The 24,374-nt window shown below is 41.9% G+C and overlaps 1 protein-coding gene across 2 annotated transcripts in view; it reads right to left on the bottom strand.

Annotated features, from left to right (window-relative positions):
* EFCAB14 (EF-hand calcium binding domain 14) overlaps window positions 1–17,240 on the bottom strand; it is a 42,379-nt gene extending 25,139 nt beyond the window's left edge. Inside the window, exons 1-3 of one of the 2 annotated variants that reach the window (XM_061121985.1) lie at window positions 16,057–17,240; window positions 14,314–14,462; window positions 5,520–5,665 (exon numbers count right to left, since the gene is read on the bottom strand). In XM_061121985.1, the coding sequence (XP_060977968.1) occupies window positions 5,520–5,665; window positions 14,314–14,462; window positions 16,057–16,238 (477 nt within the window). In that variant the 5' untranslated portion in view covers window positions 16,239–17,240. The remainder of the gene's footprint in view (window positions 1–5,519; window positions 5,666–14,313; window positions 14,463–16,056) is intronic. The other variant, XM_061121984.1, reaches the window with a different exon arrangement.
* Window positions 17,241–24,374: the final 7,134 nt, after the last annotated feature.

Here is a 24,374-nt window from a genome sequence, read left to right as displayed (position 1 = left end):
GTAAATCTATGGCTGATTCATATCAATGTATGACAAAACCCCCCCCAAAAAAAAGAAAAGGCAAAGTAACTTTTCATGTTTTCCCTAACTTTATTCTTATAAGCACTAACCAGAATAAATATTTTTTCTTTAAAAAAAAAAAAAAAAAAGGGCAGATCTGAACAGATTTTTTTCCCAATGAAGACAGGCACATGAAAAGATGTTCAACATCACTGATCATCAGGGAAAAAGCAAATGAAAACCACATTGCCTCCCACCTGTCAAAATGGCTACTGTCAAAAAGACAACAGATAACAAGTACTGGAGAAGATGTGGAGAAAAGGGAACATAATGTAATGGGAATGTAAACTGGTGCAGCTACTATGGAAAACAGTATGGAGATTCCTAAAAAAATAAAAAACAGAACTACCATATCATCCAGCAGTTTCACTCCTGGGTACTTATCTGAAGAAAATGAAAACATTAGAAAAGATGTATGTTTCAAACACTCCCTTAAACAGTTCTTATGCCAACATAAAGTTGACATGCACTATCAAAAATAAAAGTGATAAAAGCAGCCAGAGAGTACCCTAATAAGTTTCAAATCACTGTATAAAATGATAAAAAATGACTATGCATGAAATGGTTTAGCTTAAATGGTCTAGCTTAAATAAAAGTTCCTGCTTTAAGTCAGGAAATTAATTTTTAAAAAAAACTAAATCAGTCCACACCAGAAAGAGAAAAAAAAAAAAAAAAGAAATATGCACCTCTATGTTCACTGTAGCATTATTTACAACAGAAAAGATATACAAGCAACCTAAGTGCCCATCAACAGATGAATGGATTAAGAAGTTGTGGTGTGTACTATACACATACACACACATATACATACAAAAGAATATTACTCAGCCATAGAAAGGAGTAAAATCTTGCCACTTGCGACAATACAGATGAACCCAAAGGACATTATGCTCTGTGAAATAAATCAGACGGAGAAGACAAACACTGTAGGAAATCACTTATACATGGAAGCTAAAGAACAAATGAACAAACATAACAAAACAGAAACAGATACAGAGGACAAACAGGTGTCTGCCAGACGGGAGGGGTGTGGGGGAAGGAAAGAACAAAGTGAGGGAGATAAAGAGGTACAAACTTCCAGTTGCAAAATAAATGAGTTATAGGCATGAAATGAGCAGCGTGGAGAAGGCAGTCAATAACTACACAATATCTTTGTATGGTGACATAAGTAACACTGGTGATCACTTTGAAATGAAAATAAATACCAAATTATTTGTTGTGTAACAGAAACTAACAGTGTTACAGGTCAATTATACTTCAAAAATAAAGTCATAAAAAGAGACCAAATTTGTGGTTGGTTACCATAAGTGGGGGGTGGGGATGGCGGTGGTGGTGGGGAGGGGAGGGGAATTTGGAGGAAGATAGTCAACACATACAAACCTCTTGTTATAAGATAAATAAGTACTAGAGATGTAATGTACAACATGATGAAGATAATTAACACTGCTGTATGTTATACATGAAAGTTGTTAAAACAGTAAATCCTAAGAGTTCTCATCACAAGGAAAAATACTTTTTTCTACTCCTTTAATTTTGTATCTGTATGAGATGATGAATGCTCAGTAAACATACTGTGATAATCATTTTATGATGTAAATCAAATCATTACGCTGTACACCTTCAACTTATACAGTGCTTAGTGTTAATTATATCTCAATAAAGCTGAAAGAAAATGTAAATTTAAAAAAAGATTATGCTCACAAGCATAAAGATGTGTGCTCAAGACTATTCACTGGTTTCTTATTTGTAACGGCAAAACATTAGAAAACAATCTAAACGTCTATCACAAGGATATAGATATATTGAGTAAACAGAGAAAGCTGTAGAATATGTACCTAATGACTCCATTTATAAAGTCACACATATGTGTGCACGTGTATACAATAACCTATAAACCAATTCATATTAAAAGCTATTTTGATTTTGTAAATGTATATAAAGTGAACTGCAAAAATGTAGCCCAGACTATTGACAACAACTACAGGGACAGGGAATGTGTGTATCTGTGTATGATGGGGGCACATACAGAGATGGCAGTGAAGAATTTTCTTAAGAGTTTTATGTGTATCTTACTATTAAATCTTATATAAGAATATGTTCACATATTACTTGTGAAATTTTAAAGACAAAAGATGGGAAGGAAATAGACACATAGGAAAAACACATCACAAAGCTTTGGGAGGGGCGTGACAGATCTCCTTGGCTAGCCCTTTCCCAACCCTTTCCCCACACCCTCCACTGGGCCTTCCAAGACTATCTTAACATGCTCAACCCTGAAGTACTGGGAAGGGGTCTCTCCCACATCTCTTTTATTCAATGCCCCAGAGCACGTACACAACTGGCTCTATACCAACTTGACAAGCAAGGATATGATTATTCCATACAGTATTCCATACTGTATCAATTGTGTGATTACCTTTTTCCACCTGAGGGAACAACTCCTTTCACTGACAACTGGCCAGATTTTAAACAGACAACAAGCTGTGTTCTGGGTGAAGCAATCTGGGTAGAGCTACTCTCCCAGGTACTGCACTATCCTGATCACAAGTATCTGGAGAATGGTCATGGCCTCACAAATGGCCAGTGTGGCTAGCTGGCAGCTACCATTTCACCCAAATCAGAGGAACAGCTGAAAGCCAAGGCAATGAAAGATGAGGCGCTGTCCACTTCTCCCCATGCCCCAAGTGCTCTAGGCCTGGGCTATCAGCTGACTCACAGAAAGAGTACGCTCTGGAGAGCTGACCATTCATTTTCCTCTAAGTGCTCTCTTAGAGGACCATTCAAGTCCTCTAAATGTTAGAGGACTTAGAGAACTTCGTACTCACTTATATGATCTGGATCATACACTGGTCACCAGGATTCAGCTACAGTCCCGGAAACCACAAAGCTGGATTCTGTTTTTCAGCACTCCTCTCTTGGGTGGAATAATGCCCACATCTGTGGAAAACTACTGCAAAGCTACATGTGTAACTAGAATGAAAGGCAAGGGACACTCTCCCATTACTGACATCAGAGGCTGTTTAGGTCTCTGATAGACACATTCTAGAATGTTAGGTTGGATTTGAGCATTATAAAACTTATCTCTAACGTCACACAATGCAATTCAAAGAGTCTAAAAGAAGTTGAATTAAATACAAACCATTAAGAAAAAAAGCCCCTACATTCCAGCCAAAAGATGAGTCATGACTTTCATGGATATTACATGACTTTTCATTAGTGAAATTAAAAATAGCTACTGTAGACCATTTACTTATTAGACCATTTTATACTATAAAGTCTGAAATGTTGCTTTTTTGCTTTGGGGTTAAAATTAAGTGCTCTTTAAATAGTAAGTAAAAAAGTTACTAAAATAGATAATCATCGATTATAAGCCCCGATGGACTTGACAATACATTCTTTCAGCTTTATCCACTAAGCACCTACTGCATCCTTTAGAGATTATATAAAGATGGAAGGTAGAATAAAAAACTGGAAAGAAAATAGGTTTCTACAACTTGAATATTTTGTTAGCACTGCTACACAGCAGTTGACCTTGGGTAAACCTCTTAACCTCAATAAGCCTTGGTTTTCTGATCTGTAAAACGGAGACAGTACCTCCTACTACATAGAGCTACAGAAGCAAAACAGGATATCTCATATGTAGTGCATCTAATAGGGGCCTGCATAAAGAAGGAATTTAATGGGTGGCAGTTACCATCTTAAGTGCCATCATCATTATTACTGTGCTCAAAGCTCAGAACACAATGGACAACCTTCTGGTATAATTAGATGCCTTAGAACTGCAAAAGAACCCATGGTTTGCCCCAGAAAGAGATGCTAATTATTTCTCAGTGCTTCATGGTGGTTTACTTTAACTTGTACTCTCTGGCCAAACTGCTCATTTGTTCTGTGAATACAAGCAAGGTCAGAATCTATCCTACATTTCTTGTAAAAAAGGAGTGAATCCCTGCTTTTCCCTTATTACTGAGAGTCCAAGTCTAAATGATAACTAACTAGTCAATAGTAGGTGCTCTAACCCATCAATTATTTCATGATACTTATAAAAATGAAAGAGAACTAAATAAAAAATAAAATATCATAAGGCAGCATTATATTAAGGCAAGTGATTGTTTTCAGAAACTTTTATTTCAGTCACACCCAGGTGGCGCTAGTGGTAAAGAATCCAAGTGCCAATGCAGGAGATACAGGAGACAAGGTTTCAATCCCTGGGTTGGGAAGATCCCCTGGAGAAGGAAATGGCAACCCATTCAGTATTCGTGCCAGGGAAATCCCATTTTCAGAGGAGCCTGGTGGGCTACAGTCCATGGGGTCACAAAGAGTTGGATGTGACCAAGTGTGTGCATGTGCGCGTGCACACACACACATGTATGTGGTTTACTGGGTAATTATGGAAAATATTTCTTACTGTGGGTTCCAGGCAAAAGTCTAAAAGCCACTGCCCTAGGTCATTGATCTGTGGTCACAAGTGCTGGCCTGCGCCACTCCCAAACTACTGCTGAAAGACGCAGGTAGCTTCAGAAACACTGGCAAGCACTTTATTCTAGCACAGTGCTCTCTGCCCTGACTGATTCTGAACTTTGTGACTCCACTCCAAAGAACAGAACATCCTTTTAGCCACAACAGGAATGACAAAGCTATTTTTAAGGACTATTGTGGGTGGACCATTCACTTGGCACTTGAGTTTTCTTTTCAGTCAATGCATGTCTTTCTTAACTAAAGCACACAAACTGAGAACAAGGGCTAGAGCCACCGAGTTGCCGCTGCAGCACCTTATTTATATAAGATGCTCCATCAACATCCTCTGAATACTCCTTTTTCCTCTGGCAGTCCCTCTTTCGGAATCAATGTGAGATCTGGCCAATTTAGGGACTGGAAGTTTTGGCTCTAAGCCTACTTGCGTGGTCAAGGTATTTAACCAACTCTGCCATTTCCTCTAATGCTATTCTAGAATAATAATTATCATTAGCTGCTGCTAAGTTTCCAGTGAGGCATACAGCACCACATCCCAAGGCTGTCTGTAAGTTCGCAACTTACAGACAACTCAGTATCTTACTGTGATCTTGAGCAAATTACTCAAATTCTATTAAGCAAAATAAGCTCTCATTATCTGATAAAAACCAGTTATCCAATTTTCTTAGGGAGGTTAGGCGATACGTTCTTACATTTAATATCTACACTGCTCCTTAGGAAAAGCTGATTCATGAATTTCTAACTCCTTCTAAGCTTCTCTACTTGGTAAAACTCTGCTCCTCTGTAGAAAGGATTAACATTTTAAATATATGGTAAATGCATAACCATTATCTATCTTACCTGACTTTAATGTGTTGGGATCACAGTATGCAAAGCACCATTTCAAAACATAAAACAATCTGAAGTGAGTTCCCTACACTTACTGATACATACTAGACAGACAAAATGAAACATTCATAGCTTATACAGAAAGAACACACTTTTGCTACCTGCTTATTCATTTCTGTGATGTTTATCCAGACTTTGTTCAACCCGAGCTCTCCAGATTCAATCTTCTCAAGTTGTTTTTGTTTGCTGAGTAGTTCTTCATTAAGTTTGGGAATTTCTTGGAATGAGCTTTTCTGATTAGATTCCACTAAAAGCAAACATAAGAACAATCATAAATAGCCATAAAGTTCCCTCATGGCTCCAAGATGAAAAAATGATCATACAGCAGGAAAGACGACAGATAAATGAAAGTTAATTCTAGGAGGATAATGACAAATCTTATCTATCAACTCCACTTTTTACTTTCTTTTTACTTCTGTAAATGTGTACCTTTAACACTAAAGCTTCATTTAACTGGGGCTATCTCACTATTGGCAGTACAACTTTTTTAAAGCCAGGTGGCTAAAAACGACAACAAACAACATCAGCAGAAAGAGTTAGACTTGAATTGCAACTTGGTAACTTACTGTGATCTTGAGCAAATTACTCAAATTCTTTGAGCTCACTTTCTTCATGTGTAATACAGTGATAATTCTAACCATCCTGTGAAAATATTTTAAGTGAAAGAAGGGCTGTAAAGCACTAAACACAGCTGGCCAGGCATATAATAAGTGATAAATAATTGTTAAGTAGTGACCTGCTCAATTAAGAAACTTTCTGATTGGTCAACAAAGATTTATAAACTTTACTCCATTAATGCTCAAGGTGACAGCCTAAGTTATATCTCTAAATGTTTAAATTTATTTTTTCTACCTCAAATCAGTCAAATGCAAGATAGATTCTTACTACCTTTCAAACGCTGCTTTGACAACTAAGATTTTAAATCTTTTTCATAAACAGCAAACAGTGCTTTCTTAAATCTTAAATCAACCCAAAAGCTCAAAGTGAAATAGAAGATAAAGAAAAATGTTAGGTGAATTTGGTCTTTCTTTTGAGAAACAGCATCTTCTGGATGGTTTAGAGATTCGCCAGCCTGACGGCAGAGGCCTGAAAGAGTGCTTTCTGAAACTTCAATCTTTAGAGTATTCTTTCCTTTTCATGGAAAATAAAATATTGATAATGGCTGGTCCTCCAGAATAAAACCTATGTCTTTCTTTTAAAGCCATAGACTGCTTGATTAATTATCATGTGCTCTTTTTAAAATAAAAGACTGGCATAAAGGGACAGATATAAAACTATTTACTAAAATCTTAAGTTCTCAAACTTTGTTTGTTTCTGTATGGTCAGCATTGAGAATACACCTGGCACACTTCAGGTACTCAGTAAGTATTAATGACTGAATGAATCTGGCCTTTGCTTACCTCTCAACCATATTTCTCATCACCTTAGCCACACTTCAGTCTACTTTCCAGCCAAGTTGATTTTCCAGGCACACCAACCTCTTTAAGCCTCAGTGACTGCACACACTAGCCTCTGCCTGGTTGACTTCTGCCCCTTCATTTTCTCCACCTTAGCCTAGTTGATTCCTTTCAAGACTCAGCACAGATAGCTGGCCCCTACCTGAGGCCACTGTTACTTCTTTACAACTCCAAACTCTACTGAGCACTGAACATGCTGTGCTGTAATTATTTGTCTCCTCCATCAGACTGAAGAGAGCTGCCTGAGGACAGCGATCAGGTCTTGTTTGGTCATGTAATCCCAGGGACCAGCACAGTCCCAGGTACACAGAAGCATTTAAATGCTTGTCCAGTGAAATGATTATAGGGTATAAAATGAAGTTAATATTATCTTAATTAAGTTAAACAAGGAAAACTCAACAAATAAATTCAACAACAAAAAATCCCCACAAAAACCAGGGGGTGGTGGTGGTGTCCTCACTGTAAACAAACCCACTATCTGAAAATTCAGAATTATTAAAAGAAATTAGATATTTTTATTCACTTTTCAAAAATATGTGAAGGAGTTCTTTATAAATAGTAGCCTTGGCTAAGTGCTTTTAATGTGACACTTGATTTACACCCAGTTTGCAGGAATACATTCATCTCATGTAGTAGGAATATTTTAACAGTCAGTCTAAATTAACATAGCACTTAGCACCCAACTGAATTTTGAATTCAGTTAGGTTATAAAGAAAAGCTTATCCCACACATATCTGTCATTCTCACGTGGTAAAACATCCCAAGGCTGGGGAAGTCTCTCTCTTTCCTGCAATCTATATGAATTAAGTAGAAGAGGAAGTAAGACAAACACGTAAGTAACTTGGATTAAAATTATTAACTAATAAATATATAAATCTGACAAGCCCTGCAAGTGGTTTAAATCCTGAGGATTGTGTGAGCCAAGAAGGGATTATATTCATTATCTGATTTGGGGTTTTTTAGGAGAGAGAAGACAAGTAAGGGTACTCTGATTACATATGTGGAATGAAATACAGTAAACAAACTTATGATTAAGTTTAATCATAAAAAAACTTATGATTACAAATTCATGTTCTTTCAACATGGAAGCAACTCATTTAAAATTTAGTATAATCCTACTCATTCCAGTCCATTTTAGTTCACTGATTCCTAGAATGTCGACATTCACTCTTGCCATCTCCTGTTTGACCACTTCCAATTTGCCTTGATTCATGGACCTAACATTCCAGGTTCCCATGCTCTTTACAGCGTCGGACCTTGCTTCTATCACCAGTCCCATCCAAAACTGGGTGTTGTTTTTGCTTTGGCTCCATCCCTTCATTCTTTCTGGAGTTATTTCTCCTCTGATCTCCAGTAGCGTATTGGGCACCTACCGACCTGGGGAGTTCCTCTTTCAGTATCCTATCATTTTGCGTTCTCATACTGTTCATGGGGTTCTCAGGGCAAGAATACTGAAGTGGTTTGCCATTCCCTTCTCCAGTGGACCACATTCTGTCAGAATTTAACTCAGATGACCATTATATTATGTCTACTACTGTGGGCAGGAATCCCTTAGAAGAAACGGAGTAGCCATCATGGTCAACAAGAGTCCGAAATGCAGTACTTGGATGCAATCTCAAAAACGACAGAATGATCTCTGTTCGTTTCAAAGGCAAACCATTCAATATCACAGTAATCCAAGCCTATGCCCCAACCAGTAACGCTGAAGAAGCTGAAGTTGAACGGTTCTATGAAGACTTACAAGACCTTTTAGAACTAATACCCAAAAAAGATGTCCTTTTCATTATAGGGGACTGGAATGCAAAATAGGAAGTCAAGAAACACCTGGAAAACAGGCAAATTTGGCCTTGGAGTATGGAATGAAAGAGGGCAAAGGCTAATAGAGTTTTGCCAAGAGAATGCACTGGTCATAGCAAACACCCTCTTCCAACAACACAAGAAAAGACTCTACACATGGAAATCACCAGATGGTCGAAATCAGACTGATAATATTCTGTGCAGCCAAAGATGGAGAAGCTCTATACAGTCAGCAAAAACAAGACCAGGAGCTGACTGTGGCTCAGCTCATGAACTCCTTATTGCCAAATTTAGACTTAAACTGAAGAAAGTAGGGAAAACCACTAGACCATTCAGGTATGACCTAAATCAAATCCCTTATGACTATACAGTGGAAGTAGGAAATAGATTTAAGGGACTAGATCTAATAGACAGAGAACCTGATGAACTATGGACGGAGGTTCGTGACATTGTACAGGAGACAGGGATCAAGACCATCCCCAAGGAAAAGAAATGCAAAAAGGCAAAATGGTTGTCTGAGGAGGCCTTACAAATAGCTGTGAAAAGAAGAGAAGTAAAAAGCAAAGGAGAAAAGGAAAGGTATTCCCATTTGAATGCAGAGTTCCAAAGAACAGCCAGGAGAAATAAGAAAGCCTTCCTCAGCGATCAGTGCAAAGGAATAGAGGAAAACAACAGAATGGGAAATACTAGAGATCCCTTCAAGAAAATTAGAGATATCAAGGGAACATCTCAGGCAAAGATGGGTTCGATAAAGGACCGAAATGGTATGGACCTAACAGAAGCAGAAGATATTAAGAAGAGGTGGCAAGAATACACAGAAGAACTGTACAAAAAAGATCTTCACGACCCAGATAATCACAATGGTGTGATCACTGACCTAGAGCCAGACATCCTGGAATGTGAAGTCAAGTGGGCCTTAGAAAGCATCACTACGAACAAAGCTAGTGGAGGTGATGGAATTCCAGTTGAGCTATTTCAAATCCTGAAAGATGATGCTGTGAAAGTGCTGCACTCAATATGACAGCAAATTTGGAAAACTCAGCAGTGGCCACAGGACTGGAAAAGGTCCGTTTTCATTCCAATCCCTAAGAAAGGCAATCCCAAAGAATGCTCAAACTACCACACAATTGCACTCATCTCACACGCTAGTAAAGTAATGCTCAGAATTCTCCAAGCCAGGCTTCAGCAGTACGTGAACCAAGAACTTCCAGATGTTCAAGCTGGTTTTAGGAAAGGCAGAGGAACCAGAGATCAAATTGCCAATATCTGCCGGATCATCGAAAAAGCAAGAGAGTTCCAGAAAAACATCTATTTCTGCTTTATTGACTATGCGAAAGCCTTTGACTGTGTGGATCACAATAAACTGTGCAAATTCTGAAAGAGATGGGAATACCAGACCACCTGACCTGCCTCTTGAGAAACCTGTATGCAGGTCCGGAAGCAACAGTTAGAACTGGACATGGAACAACAGACTGGTTCCAAATAGGAAAAGGAGTAGGTCAAGGCTGTATATTGTCACCCTGCTTATTTAAATTATATGCAGAATACATCATGAGAAATGCTGGGCTGGAAGAAGCACAAGCTGGAATCAAGATTGCCGGGAGAAATATTAATAACCTCAGATATGCAAATGACACCACCCTTATGGCAGAGAGTGAAGAGGAACTAAAAAGCCTCTTGATGAAAGTGAAAGAAGAGAGTGAAAAAGTTGGCTTAAAACTCAACATTCAGAAAACTAAGATCATGGCATCTGGTCCCATCACCTCATGGGAAATAGATGGGGAGACAGTGGAAACAGTGTCAGAATTTATTTTTGGGGGGCTCCAAAATCACTGCAGATGGTGATTGCAGCCATGAAATTAAAAGACGCTTACTCATTGGAAGGAAAGTTATGACCAACCTAGATAGCATATTAAAAAGCAGAGACATTACTTTGCCAACAAAGGTTCATCTGGTCAAGGCTATGGTTTTTCCAGTGGTCATGTATGGATGTGAGAGTTGGACTGTGAAGAAAGCTGAGCACCGAAAAATTGATGCTTTTGAACTATGGTGTTGGAGAAGACTCTTGAGAGTCCCTTGGACTGCCAAAGAGATCCAACCAGTCTATCCTAAAGGAGATCAGTCCTGGGTGTTCATTGGAAGGACTGATGGTGAAACTGAAACTCCAGTACTTTGGCCACCTCATGCGAAGAGTTGACTCATTGGAAAAGACCCTGATGCTGGGAGGGATTGGGGGCACGAGGAGAAGGGTACGACAGAGGATGAGATGGCTGGATGGCAGCACCGACTCAATGGGCATGAGTTTGAGTAAACTCCGGGAGTTGGTGATGGACAGGGAGGCCTGGCATGCTGTGATTCATGGGGTCGCAAAGAGTCGGACACGACTGAGCGACTGAACTGAACTGATAATCCTACTCAAAAGAACTTACTTAGCTCTTTTCCTGATCTTTGAGAAGAGGAAATGAAGATTTCTGGACATGCCCTTTAGATACAACACATAATGCCAATAGTAATATTTTATATTTGTGCGTCTTTACAGTTTACAAGATACTTTTATGTATCTCATCTTGTAATTGAGTCCCTACTATGTGCCCAGCCATGTACCTGGCACTACTGCATACAAAAGAACATGAAATTCTCAGTCTGGTGGGGAACGAGGCATTAGCCCAGAATTACTGTAGAGTGTGACGGATGTTATGACACAGGAATGCCCAAAGTGCTTTTGTAGCACAAATTTATGTTTTATGGATGGGAAAATGTAGGCTCAGAAAGAATAAGTGACTTGTCTGTGTTTCATAGCTTGTAATGAGCAAGTCAGGATTCAACAGTCAAACTTTCTGATTCTAGAAAATTTGGAAAGGAAAGTGCTAGAAAGGACCAGCACTCTTTCTAGAACACTTCAGCTGTCACAGATACTTACATCCTAACACCCTTATTAGCATAAGACCATTTTTAAGTTCTGCATGAAATGACTGAACTGCTACTCTTCTGTATGACCAGAAACAGACATGTTTGACTTATCAATACTGTCCATCTCTTCTAAATTCTTTCCCCTCCGTCTAGCTTTGAGTGATAGAGTGGAATGGCTGGGTATAGAATCTTCCTTAGAATAACTGTGGAGGTCTTCTGGAGTACCTGGTTCTAGAAAAAGAAAACTGAGTGAAGAGTTTCAAGGCCGGGCAGCACTTTTAGCTTAAGGATCAAATTACTCGTGGGCCCCAAAGAAAAAACATCTAGCCTACCTGCTCTGCTTTCTGCTCCAGATATCTCAGCAATCCTGTCTCCTTTCCTCACTAGTGTCTTGGAAGATAATGAAACAAATGACAAGGTGCTCTGAATTTTTAAAAAAGGTATTTAAGCCAGACCAGCAGGTAGTCTTATTTCCACTATCCTCTTGAAAAACAAGAAATAAAAATAAACTTATTGAAATATATTTAAAGTAGCAACATAATTCAAAGAAAGATTATATAAGTTTAACAAGATTAACGTCATTTAGCTAAGAGAATGGTTTTCCCAAAAAGCCTCTTGCCAAGTGGTCCACTAAAGTTCAGCCTATAGACTGACTTATAGAGCCCCAGGCCCCAAGTCTGTTCTCTCAGGAAGTTCTGCTTTAGATAGTACAGGTGCTAGCATATCTATTGCAGCAAACCAAAGCCCGCAGAGCAGCTGGACTGACAATTCCAAATCTGCTTCATTCAGCTGGCTGACAAGTACAGCCAGGGTCCCCGGGGAATGCTGCTCAGTGGTAGAAAGCAGGTCTCACAGTCCCAGGGCACAACTCCTGGCATCTCCTGAATTTCCAGGAATTGGTATTAACAAGTGCTCAAAACATATTCGTGGCCTGATTGATTGTTAGGTCTACTGTATGTACACACTTCAAACATACCTTTCTAAACAAAGAAATTTCCTGAGAATAAAAAGCTCAGCTAAGGTACACATTACACTGGTATCCTGAAAACATAGGCACAGAGCAGTCAGAAATAAATCCCTGGAAGGCAGAATTGAGCAATGTTTTGAAATGTATAAATAAATAACTGCTTTATGTGACCCAAAGAGTCAGATGCGACTCCGTGACTGAACAACAACAACAAATATGTGACCCAAATAAGCTGCAGTACAAACGTAGGAGGCCCAACTAGTTACGAAGAGATATCGGCATAGACAGGTATCGTCAGTGGGTAGTTAAAACACTGCTTCTCAGAACCTCCTTTCCAAGTTATGATTATTACTTACCAAGAAAAACACCGTGTAATTCTGCTAAGTACAAAATTAAGGAGGGAAAATAACTAGAATACAAAGCTCATTCTTTCTTACACCGTACTCTGATCCCACCAATTTATAATACGGAAATCAGGATGACCCTGGCAGAGAACTGTGGCCTATCTAATCCCATTCCCTGAATCAGAAGCTCCAAAAAAAACTAAAGTTAATACTTCAATATATTTTTTTTAAGCAACATCATTAGGAACCTCATTAACACACTAAGAATTAGCTGTCCCTAGGTTAGGTTTGGAACTTAACTAACTGCAGGCAACAAAGAGAAACTGGGGTGAAGGAAAGCTAGGATGTTGTGATCACCTAGGGCTTACTTCTAGGAAGTAAGGAACAACTCTAATTCTAGTTCTAGGGATAGATTTCTTTATGACTTTGAGAAAGCCTAGGGGTCAGTCTCCTGGAATGTTAAAGCTGCTAAAGTTAGGGTATTTGTGATTTTGTGATTAACCTGAAACTGGTTCCTTAGCTTAGAAATTTTTTTAAAAAAGCTAATTTTATTACTTATAATAAAATTCAGGTTGTAATTATAGCTATGCATTATTTGTTAGTTAAAACAAAGACTAAGTAAAGCATCTTTTGGGTATAACTTTCTTTCCTTTTTTTGTAATTTGCTGTTGTTGTTTTAAGATTTTTATTAGCTTAGAAAATTAACCCTTGTAACCTAGAACCAAAGATCTCAGTGTTGCTAAAGAAAGATATTTAGGCTAAAAAGGGTTGAAGATACCATGCAAGCACATCTCTCAGAAAAAGGACGTTGGATGCATAAAATACAACTTAACAATTTAGAATGTATAAAACTCTTCAACTTCAAAAGTTTTTTAAGAGACACTGACTCATGAGACAAATAATTATCTGTGACTCAGCCCTCAGTAAGCACGCCATACATGCTGGGTATTATTATTACTGCTCAGTACTATGCTTCCCTAGGCTTTTCTTAAGGAGGATATCGTCTGATAGACACGCCCACATTCTTTCTCAAATGGCCCTGTGAAGAGGAAGGAAATAGCCTAGTGTTGCTACTGACACTTTACAGTTGGGAAACATGCAGTGGCAACAGGTGGAAATTAACCAAAGTTCTAGGATCCTGGATCTCAGCCCTTCCCTTTTGTGCCATAAACGCTGACTGCAATGCCATTATTTCTGATGTTATTTGTCCCAATGATGCATAAGCACTGTGTTTTGTTTGTGCATTTAAAAATAAATGTTACTGCATTCAAGCCGACAGCTAAGAAAGAGTTTAAAAAATGCTGAAAGGAACGTGTAATTGCTTCATCAGAGTGAGCAAAAATCTTAACTCAGTGTGGTTCACTTTGTCCTAGAACCTGGCAGAGTCCAAAGTTATACTCTGAAAAGGGTGACCACTTACTTGTTCGGAACTTTTCCTTGAGGGAATCCAGATCCTCCTTCAGAGCGACTTGCATCCACACCAGGCCAACGCAGGCCACGACACAGGCGGCAAGGATGACAAACGCACAGAGGGGATAACAGATCCTGCAGCATCGTAAATAGTCTCCCCTGATCATAAGAACAAATTCAACCAGGAGTATGAAAGGGATTATGAATACAGTTTGATTCCAAATAGCACATGTGTGGGCATGCAATTAGCATCTCTAATGAAAAATCAACCCATTTACCAGGGAACATAGGGTAACACACTTAAATCTGAACAGTAGGTTGAATATGTCAAGATAATATGACCCAGGAAGAGTTAGTCTATCGGGGACAAACTTCTCATGAAATGGGGGAGTTTCTGAGTTACAGGGGCTCACTGCCATCATCATCAATTCAGGTCTTTGGAAACTGACTCAGGTTAGGGAAGTGTAAAGATCAGAGTTTTCTCTGCCTTTTATTACTGTACTGTAATTCACTTATCTATCTAGTTCTCTCTCGCAAATATATAGTCATTCCAGAGAACCTTGTTTCACTTTATTTAAACTTTATAAACTTTTGAGTAAGCTTTATTGAAAATGGAATAAAAAAAACAACAGTAGGTTAAAGTGGACACCTCATACACTCCAGCTGATTGGCTCAGAAGGAAGGAAACATAGGAAGGAGTTAGATTTCACATCAAATGTCAACCAGCACTCAAGGTCTAAACTAAACCAACAGGGTAACTGTTCCAGTTAACTATTCCACTTCATCAGATCTTGATAGCTGAAGCCCAGGACTGCCCTGAACTACTTCACCTGGCAAAGCTTATTAGAAACCAATCTCTTCCTTTAATATAAAAGGACAAAGACATTCCAAACAAACAAATCTCAAAGGATTTTATTTCTTTTAGCATCCTAAGCTTCAGTCTAGCTCTTGCTTTCACATCCTCAGCAGCATACTCTTTTAATGTGCTCCTTGAGAGAGTCCAAGGGCACTTTAAAGATTCCCTTCAGCCCCTTCCTACCCTAACCCACAATTTCCAATGTCTTTGTGTTTACTAGAGGAGGGCATGGCAATCCCCTCCAGTATTCTTCCCTGGAGAATCCTATGGACAGAGAAGCCTGGCAGGCTACAGTCCGGGAGTCACAAAGAGTCAGACACAACTGACTGAGTAACACTTTCACTTGTGCTCACTACTGGAGGGTGTTACCATCTAAAAGTGATTTGAAAAAAGCTGACTCTTCTGTTTGTCTCCCATACTCCATTTCTCTCGAGGTTCATAGTTTTTACAGAACGGCCTTCATCATATTCCCCCATTACCAGATTCAGACCCATCAACAGTAGGGGAAAAAAAAAACCCAAACAAACAAATAAAAAACCCTGCAGTCTTAAGGTCCCTGTGTCTCCTGAATTTAACAAGGCCTTGTCTCTCGAATTTCTCTCTCCCTATGTCCCTATTCTTAGCTTCTTTGCTACTCTCACCGGGCTCTTGGCACATTCCCCAAGTCCACACTTCCACCGTAGATTCAGAGCTCTTTGTACACTTACAGACAGATCTCTAACTTATACTTCATTCAGAACCTGAACTCATCTTCTAACATTTTTCCTCCCTTGTGCCTTCCAGGAACTACACACTTTTTTCTTCCTAAGAACTCCCCTCTCCTTCCCTTTCATTCGCCCCCTTGGTAGTGCAAGGAGATGCCTTTTCCCATCCCAGCCTCAGCACTTCTTTACTCACTTGACAAAGCGAGAGCGATTTCCAGCTACACCAAATTCCTCTTCCTCCTCTGAGCTGGACTCGGAGTCTGAGTCCGGAGGCTCCGTGCGAAGCAGGCGATGGCCTGAGCCTTTCTTGGGTTTCTTTCTCCGGCTGTCCCCAGCCAAGCCGATCAATGCATTGAGCTCTTTGCGTTTTTTCATCTTCTTGTGTGGGGTAAGTGGAGCACCCACTCCTGAGCTGCCAGGTTCGTACCCGACGCCCAATTCTCTCCCTGCCTTGGAGCTGCCTTCCAGGGTGAGGAATCCTGGGCCAGAGCCCTCTGGTCACTCCCACCCAGGGGTGGGACTGACCAGATACACTACGGGCTGGAGACTGGACTCCAGAGGAAACTGAAACTCAGATGAATGGGGGAAGTCACATAAAGATGGCCAGGGAGCTGGTGATCCAAATGGGTAAAGGCCTATGCATGGAGTGCCAGTTACTTAAGAGGGTACTGGGGAGGGGAGCAACTTTTGTCTCTCAGGATAAAAAGTCAAGCCAAGAATGAGAGATTCTGAACCCTGGTCAGCAGACAGTATTTCTAAGGGTACTCCAAGAGCTGGAAAGGACACACAGATAGGTGTTTCGGACTTCCGGGACAGGATTTCCAATGGAGAGAAAAACAAGAAAACTTGGTTCTTGAATGGGAAGAGACGGGGAGATGCAAAGCAAGACGGTGGGAACGCGCTGGTCCCTCCCTAGATGGTAGCAGGAGGGGGCTCCCAGCCACTACAACCCTGACAGAGAAAATGCCCGAGTCCGAGAAGATCACCGTCCTCCGGCCTTCGTCCTGAGTTTGAAGGGAATCTGAGGCCAAGGAAGACCCAGAGCCCAGCCTGGAGGATTCGGCCTGAGAGGAGCCAGTCCCGCGTCTGGGAAGACCCCAGCCCTGCTGTCTGGGCCTGGGGGCGCGGTGAGGAGGGGTGACCGGAGCTCAGCCCACCTGAAGCGCTCCCGCCCAGAGTTTGAGGTGTTCCGGTACGGGCGACTCTCGGCAACTCACACACGCCGCCTCCACTCCAGCCGCGACTCCGGCCCCCGCTCCGGCTGCGGCCGCAGCTGCTCCCAAGTCGCTGGTGGCGGCGGCGGCTGTGGCCGCAGGCTCCAGACCCGGGCCATAGCTTCAGCCCCAGTTCACTTCCCCTTTGGCAGCGGCCACCGGCACCGCCTGCCAGTAAGGCGCACTCCTATTGGCCGCCTGTTCGATGACGTCACGCAAGGGCGTAGGGGAGGCGGGGCGTTAAAAGGCGCAGGCTCTGGCGCGGGCTAGTCCTTCAGCCCCGTCGAGGAGGCCCCGCCCCCATTAGGGTCCCAGGGGACCTGTCTCTCACCAGTTCTGGGCCGTATGAGTTTTCCAGGGGAGCAGCGATGAGCCAGGCAAAGCACTCAGCTGGATGAACTTGTTTGGGAAGTTCATCACCGCACCGGCCCCCGGTTGTGACTAACCCAGTTTAGAGGTGCCAACCCTCTGACTCTCCAGCTGTTTATTAAAGGTTTAGGCGTGTTACAGGTTAATGACCCAGTTGAACACATTCATTCATTCATTCTGTAAATATTGATTACCACGTGTCAGAAACAGTTCTACCGCTGAGTATACAGCAATAAACAAAATAACCACTGTACCTGTCTTCCAGCGTTAGGGTTGCCTGATTTAGTGAATAAAAATACAGGACACTCCTTAAGAAAGTTTAAATTTCAGATAAACAACGAATTTTTTTTTTAATGTAAGTATATCTCATGTAACGTCTGGGACATCTTCATACTTAAACGCTATTTTATTTGAAATTCAATTTTAACTGGACCTCCTGTGTTTTATCTGCCAACCCTGTTCCTGCAGTTTATACTTGAGTGGAAGGAGAACGATGACATGTTAAATGTCAGGAGGTGATAAATATTATGGGGAAAACTGAAACATGATAAAGGGACAGGGAGTGCCTCTGTGATAAGGGGACCTTTGGTTAGAGATTGGGAGGCAGTGAGGGAAAGAGTTGTGCAATGACCCCAAGGAAGGAGTGATGTGGAAAATGTGGTGTGGCTGGACCTGAAGAGCCAGCTGCTGCTGCTGCTAAGTCGCTTCAGTCGTGTCCAACTCTGTGTGACCTCATAGACGGCAGCCCACCAGGCTCCTCTGTCCACAGGGTTTTCCAGGCAAGAACACTGGAGTGGGTTGCCATTTCCTTCTCCACTGAAGAGCCAGAGGAGAGCTATAAGAAATGAGGTCAGACAAGCATCAGGAGCATCTTGTAGGGCTTGAGGGACTACTGTGAGGACTTTGGGAAACCATTAGTGCTTTAAGCTCTGGCTTAGATTTTTAAAAAGATCACTCTAGTTACTGTGTGGAAAAGAGAATTAGGAGAGAAAAGGACAAGTAAATATGATGGCAATAGTGGAGATGGTGAGCATTCTGGATGCTTCTTGACCATTGAGCTAACAATATTTGCTGATGGTTTACAGAGCAGGTGTGTGCAAAACAAGGAGTCATAGATAACTCCAGAGTCGGGTTGTAACAGTTGGAACAAAGGAATTGCTATTTACTGAGATAGGAAAGAGCAGATTTGGGGCAAACTTGAGAAGCCAATTCAATACTCAGATGGACTGTTTGGTATATCTATTTGGTATTCTGGGCAGAGGATGGGTCATGATATATAAATCTGAGAGTCTCCCATGTAGATAGTATTTAAAGCAAAGTGCTTTGAACTCCTCGGAGAAAAGTCATTTAAAGTAATTTTAAAAATATAACTTTAAAATTTATTTATTTTTGGCTGTACTTTTTGTCGTGCAGGCTTTTCTCTAGTTGTGGTGAGCGGGGGCTGCTCTCTCATTGTGGTACGCAGGCTTCTCGTTGCTGTGGCTTCTCTTGTTGCAGAGCACACGTGCAGGCTTCCGTAGTTGTGGCACGTGGACTTACTAGTTGCAGCTCCCGGGCTCTAGAGCAAGGCTCAATAGTTGTGGCACAGGGGCTTAGTTGCTCCGTGGCATGTGGGATCTTCCTAGATTAGGGACTGAACCCATGTTTTCTGCACTAGCAGGCAGATTCTTTACCACTGAACCACCAGGAAGCCCTAAAGTAATTTTTATATCCTAAAATATGGCCCTAAAGTAATTTTTTATATATTGACACTTGTTACTGTGTCAGTCACACTGGCTTTGTCTAGGGATACCCACCCAAAGTCTGGGCCTGTCTCTTATTTATCTTTATGTGTCAAGTCCAGAGGTAGAAGATCCGATATATATGTGACACCTCTGTAGGTAGGCAGAGTTATGTAGAGGTATGAGTGGAGGTTTAGAATCAAGAGATCTGGGATGGAATCATTTAGAATATTTACTAGTTCTGTCAACACGGAAGCCATTTAAATCTGAGCTTCAGTTTTCCTCTCTGCAAAGTGAGGATTAGCATCTATTTCACAGGACAGACACACGAGAAGATACTTGTGAAAGTGCTTTTGATGCCTCCCAAACATGATGCAGTTATTTTGGTTTTTCATTTCCTTTTGTTTCTAGAGCTGTGCTACACAGTATGGTAGTCAGTAGTCACTAGCCACCTATGACAATTTTAATTTACATTTTACTTAATTAAAATTAAAAGCTTAAATTAGTTCCCCAGTCTCACTGGCCACTGTGCTCCATAACCATATGTGGTTAGTGGCTATTGGGCAGCAACAGAACAGTACATTTCCATCATTATAGAAAGTTTTGTTGGACAGCTCTGCACTAGCATCTCCTTGAAGGTGTGGTACTGCACAGGAAAAGGTCTTGACTTCTAGAACCATTTCACAAACATGTGCTGTGGGCATGAGAAGCCCAGGCATAAGGAATGACTGGCCCAGGATAGCCCTTCTCATGGCCCTCCTGTGTTGTAGATGTTACATATACACCAAGGGAACCTGGGGCTGAGGAACCCAAGGGAGTGAGGTGGGACCAAAGCTGTTTCACCCAGCTTCAATGACATCTGGTTAGCCAGGCCCTGCCCTCTCATGCAGTGGACCAGTCATGGGTGGGGAGGTTGGAGGAGGAAGGATCTGTGATTCAGTCCTGCTGTCCACCTTTTTGTCTGTTTTTTTTTTTTTTTGTCTATTGGTCTTTAGATAACATGACTTTTGGTGTTGGGTATCCCATGAGATACTGAACCTTTGAAAACTGCTAGCCAGGTGTCTTTCTTCTCTCAGGAGCTCTTGGTACTCTCTAGCTTCCTCCCTCAAACCTGGACCCTCAAGACCAGAAATTAAGCCAACCCTCTCAGAGCAAGGGCTCCAGCATTGAGGAGCCACGTGCCTTCCCACACCAGGACCTCTGAAGGTTGTGACCCATCTGTTCATTTGGGGATGTTCACATTATGATTCTGTGTCTGTGCAGCCCTGTTACCCATTCAAAACTTGTCTGTAATGCACTAAGATCTTGGGTAAGTCACTTTCCCAAGTGACCCAGCTTATTTAACTTATATGCAGAGTACATCATGAGAAATGCTGGGCTGGATGAAGTGCAAGCTGGAATCAAGATTGCTGGGAGAAATATCAATAACCTCAGATATACAGATGACACCACCCTTATGGCAGAAAGCGAAGAACTAAAGAGTTTCTTGATGAAAGTGAAAGAAGAGGGTGAAAAAGTTGGCTTAAAACTAAGCATTCAGAGAATTAAAATCGTGGCATCTGGTCCCATCACTTCATGGCAAGTTGATGGGAAAACAGTGGAAACAGTGACAGACTTTTTTTGGTGGGGGGGGGGCTTCAAAATCACTGCAGATGGTGACTGCAGCCATGAAATTAAAAGACGTTTGCTCCTTGGAAGAAAAGTTATGAGCAACCTAGACAGCATATTAAAAAGCAGAGACATTACTTTGCCAATAAAGGTCCATCTAGTCAAGGCTACGGTTTTTCCAGTAGTCATGTATGAATGTGAGAGTTGGACTGTAAAGAAATCTGAGTGCCAAAGAATTGATGCTTTTGAACTGTGGTGTTGGAGAAGACTCTTGAGAGTCCCTTGGACTGCAAGGAGATCAAACCAGTCCATCCTAAAGGAAATCAATCCTGAATATTCATTGGAAGGACTGATGCTGAAGCGGAAACTCCAATCCTTTGGCCACCTGATGAGAACTGACACATTGGAAAAGACCCTGATGCTGGGAAAGATTGAAGGAGGGAGGAGAGGGGGACAACAGAGGATAAGATGGTTTGATGGCATCACCGACTAGATGGACATGAGTTTGAGTAAACTCTGGGAGTTGGTGATGGACAGGGAGGCCTGGCGTGCTGCAGTCCATGGGGTTGCAAAGAGTCGGACACGACTGAGCAACTGAACTGAACTGAACTGAACTGGAGTCACTTTCCAGTTCTGGTATTCCAGCTTTTCCATGTGTACAATGGGAATAAGCGTACTCCCTGCCCAGCTTTCTGCTCCATGCTTTTTTGGGAAGGGAGCAACATCATAGTGTTTATACAGGGTGAATGATATGGGCTGAATTCTCATACAACAATGTGCTGAGGGTAAGCAAAGTTGAGTTCCTAGAGCTGAAAATCCCATTCTGTGTGAGTAGTGAAGTCACATCTTGAGATGCTGCGCTACCTTAGAAGACCTACAGAATGCTTTCACTTGGGAAAACTGACGCAGAGAGTGGGAAAACTGAGGCAGAGAGTGGGGGCGAACTGGCTCAGGGCCAATGATCAGAAATGTGTGGACTTCTGATTCCTAGGCTGAAGCTCTTTAAGATCTCATAATCCTCTGTTCTTTGGGATCTAAGTCCACATCTGAGTTCTGCCAGGTGGCAGGTGTGTGACCTTGGGCAAATGATTGAGCGTCTCTGAGTTTCCACTTTTGTGAAGTGGTGGTAATAATAGTACCTAGGACTAGCCATGTAGTTTGTGGGGGTCAGTGCAAATGGAAATGCAAGATCCCTTGTTCAAAAATCAGGAAAAAAGCTTTCTTCCCCGTTTCTCTCATGATTTCTTACCTAGCTTGTCACGCTGTTCATTACTCATTAGTTAGCCCTGTGCTTCCTTGGGCATGGGGACACTCACAGGGGTGAGGGATCCTTCCCAAGGCACCCCAACTCAGCCCTCCCTGTGTCTGTACCCAGGCCAAGGATGAGATGGTGCAGGGGAACAGGCTGCTGAGAACCTACCCTGGGGAAGGGGAGAGGGAGGTGGGGCGAGGCAGGACTACGTATGAACAGAGCCTCCAAGTCCCTAGTGTAGGCTCCTTTGCTCCATCAGACTTCACTTTCAAAACACAAATTCAAAAATAAAATGATTAAGAATTTCAAGATGGTAACCACAGAGCATTAAGCCCCAGCTGTAGGGCACCCTTCTGAGTTGGGGGTTCTGCGTCACATACTTGTGAAACTGACCCTGATAACATGTAATGCACAGAATAGCTGTGTGAAGAAGCAATGTGCCTGACTCATAGTAAATGCTCAATAAATGTACCTGTTCCATCAATGTGATTATTAATTATTCAATGTGATTTATTAAGTATAATTTTCATGGTGACCCAGTTGGGTAATTCATCTTCATTTACCTAATAGAAAATGCTGCTTCCATCTGCTACAAGAATTCCCTTTGCCATCATTTTTCTTGTTGTTTTTCTATGGTTAAAGTTGGAAGGAAGGAACAGAAATGAACTTTTAAAAATAGTCATGTATTAGGCATTTTTTGTGTTAATCATCACTGTAATAAATTAGTCCTCCCAAGGTAAGCATCTTGTCCTTGCTCTAGCTGAAAAGAAAATGGATATCCAGGGATTGCAAGAGGCTTGCCCAGGGACACACAGCACATCAGTGTCAGAAACTGGGACTTGAATCTGGATCTTAGCCTTGGAAGCCTGAGTTCTGCACCTGGTGCCCAGCGCCATGCTGGCAGACCTGCTGCCTGGGCCTTTGTCTGCAGCTCATCTGGAAAGGGACCACAAGCTGAAGCATCTTACCTCTCCTGGGGTGGCTTCATCTGCTTTCCCAGCCCCTTCCCCATTCTTTTTGCTGCTGTGTCGGCAGCTGCATCCGGTACCCTAAAGACAATGGGAAGAGGAAGGACTGGGTGGTAGGAGAGGAGCCAAGCTCCAAGCTAAACAATGATTTTTCTCCTGGTGGGTCCCAGGCAACAGGAAGCAGCACCGGTTCCCAGCATTATTGTGGGCAGGGGTAAGGACTGCCCCCACCGGGATACTTCTTCTATTCCTGGCACAGTCTCCTTTGAGTTGCTGCAAGCTTTTTCCCCTTGGCGGTGTAGTAGCCTCAGTTTCCCCATCTACTGACTATCCTAGCACCCAGAACAGAATCCAGTGCTGGAAGGACCTTGGGTACTGTTTGCTGAATTAAATTATTGGGAGAGCAGAAGAGAGCTATTGGAAGAATTTCTAGGCATTTTTCTTCATCTTGGTGATCCCACCCATTCATTCCATCCATCAATCCATCCATCCATCCAACAATCCTGCCCTAAGGAAGCTACTTCCACGTGCCAAGTCCTGTGTGTGGCCCTGGAATACACCAGTAATATCCAGGTTCTGCACTGCCAGAGTTCCCAGGAAGCAGGCAGTGGTCCCCAGGGTTTATACTGTGGGACAAAAAGAAAGTCTGGAATGATTGAGTTTATTTTAGGATGAGAACAATAATCCTGGGAGGAAAGAATGTACAATGGCCTTCAGACCACCAGTTCTTGCCCTCCTTTCCAGGGGCTTGAGCTGGAAGTGGACTGGATCAGAGGGAGCCCTGAGTCTGGGTACAGTATTGTATGGGTTTGAGTCTCAGCCTTTTCACCTACTGAATGTATGATCTTAGATGAGTTCCTTTTCCTCTCTGAGTCTGTTTTCTCGTCTGTAAACTGGAACTAACTATGTGTACCTCCTGGCAGTGCTTGAGGATTAAATTTAAATGGTGGGCATTAAAGGGCTTCAAGGGAATTGTTAAATGCATTGAGTGGACAGGGAGACCAGGAAACAGACTTCTGAGATACCTATTTGGAGCAGGAGACTTAGTGCAGACTTGGAAAGAAGGTAATGGGATCGTGATGGGAAGGCTCTTCTAATTGAGAAAGGGCTGTGTGTGTGTGTGTGTGTGTGTGTGTGTGTGTGTGTGTGTGTGTATGGGCTCCCTCCATCAATGTTGGGGGTGGATGAAGGAGTAAATGGCAGGTGATGCTGAATCAGCAAGGTGTAGGAGTGGGGGACAACATGGAGAGGCTGTCTGGGCCATCCTGAGTTCTTTTCTAAGGGAATAGCACTGGTTTTGTGTGTCTGAATCAGCCTGAGACTACAGTTCAGTTCCATCTGAGACCAGTCTACTTACAGAGACTGGCACTAGGAGACAA

The sequence above is a fragment of the Dama dama genome, chromosome 20, assembly GCF_033118175.1.
Source record: "Dama dama isolate Ldn47 chromosome 20, ASM3311817v1, whole genome shotgun sequence".
NCBI lineage: Eukaryota > Metazoa > Chordata > Mammalia > Artiodactyla > Cervidae > Dama > Dama dama.
This window is presented reverse-complemented; position numbering and strand designations above follow the sequence as displayed.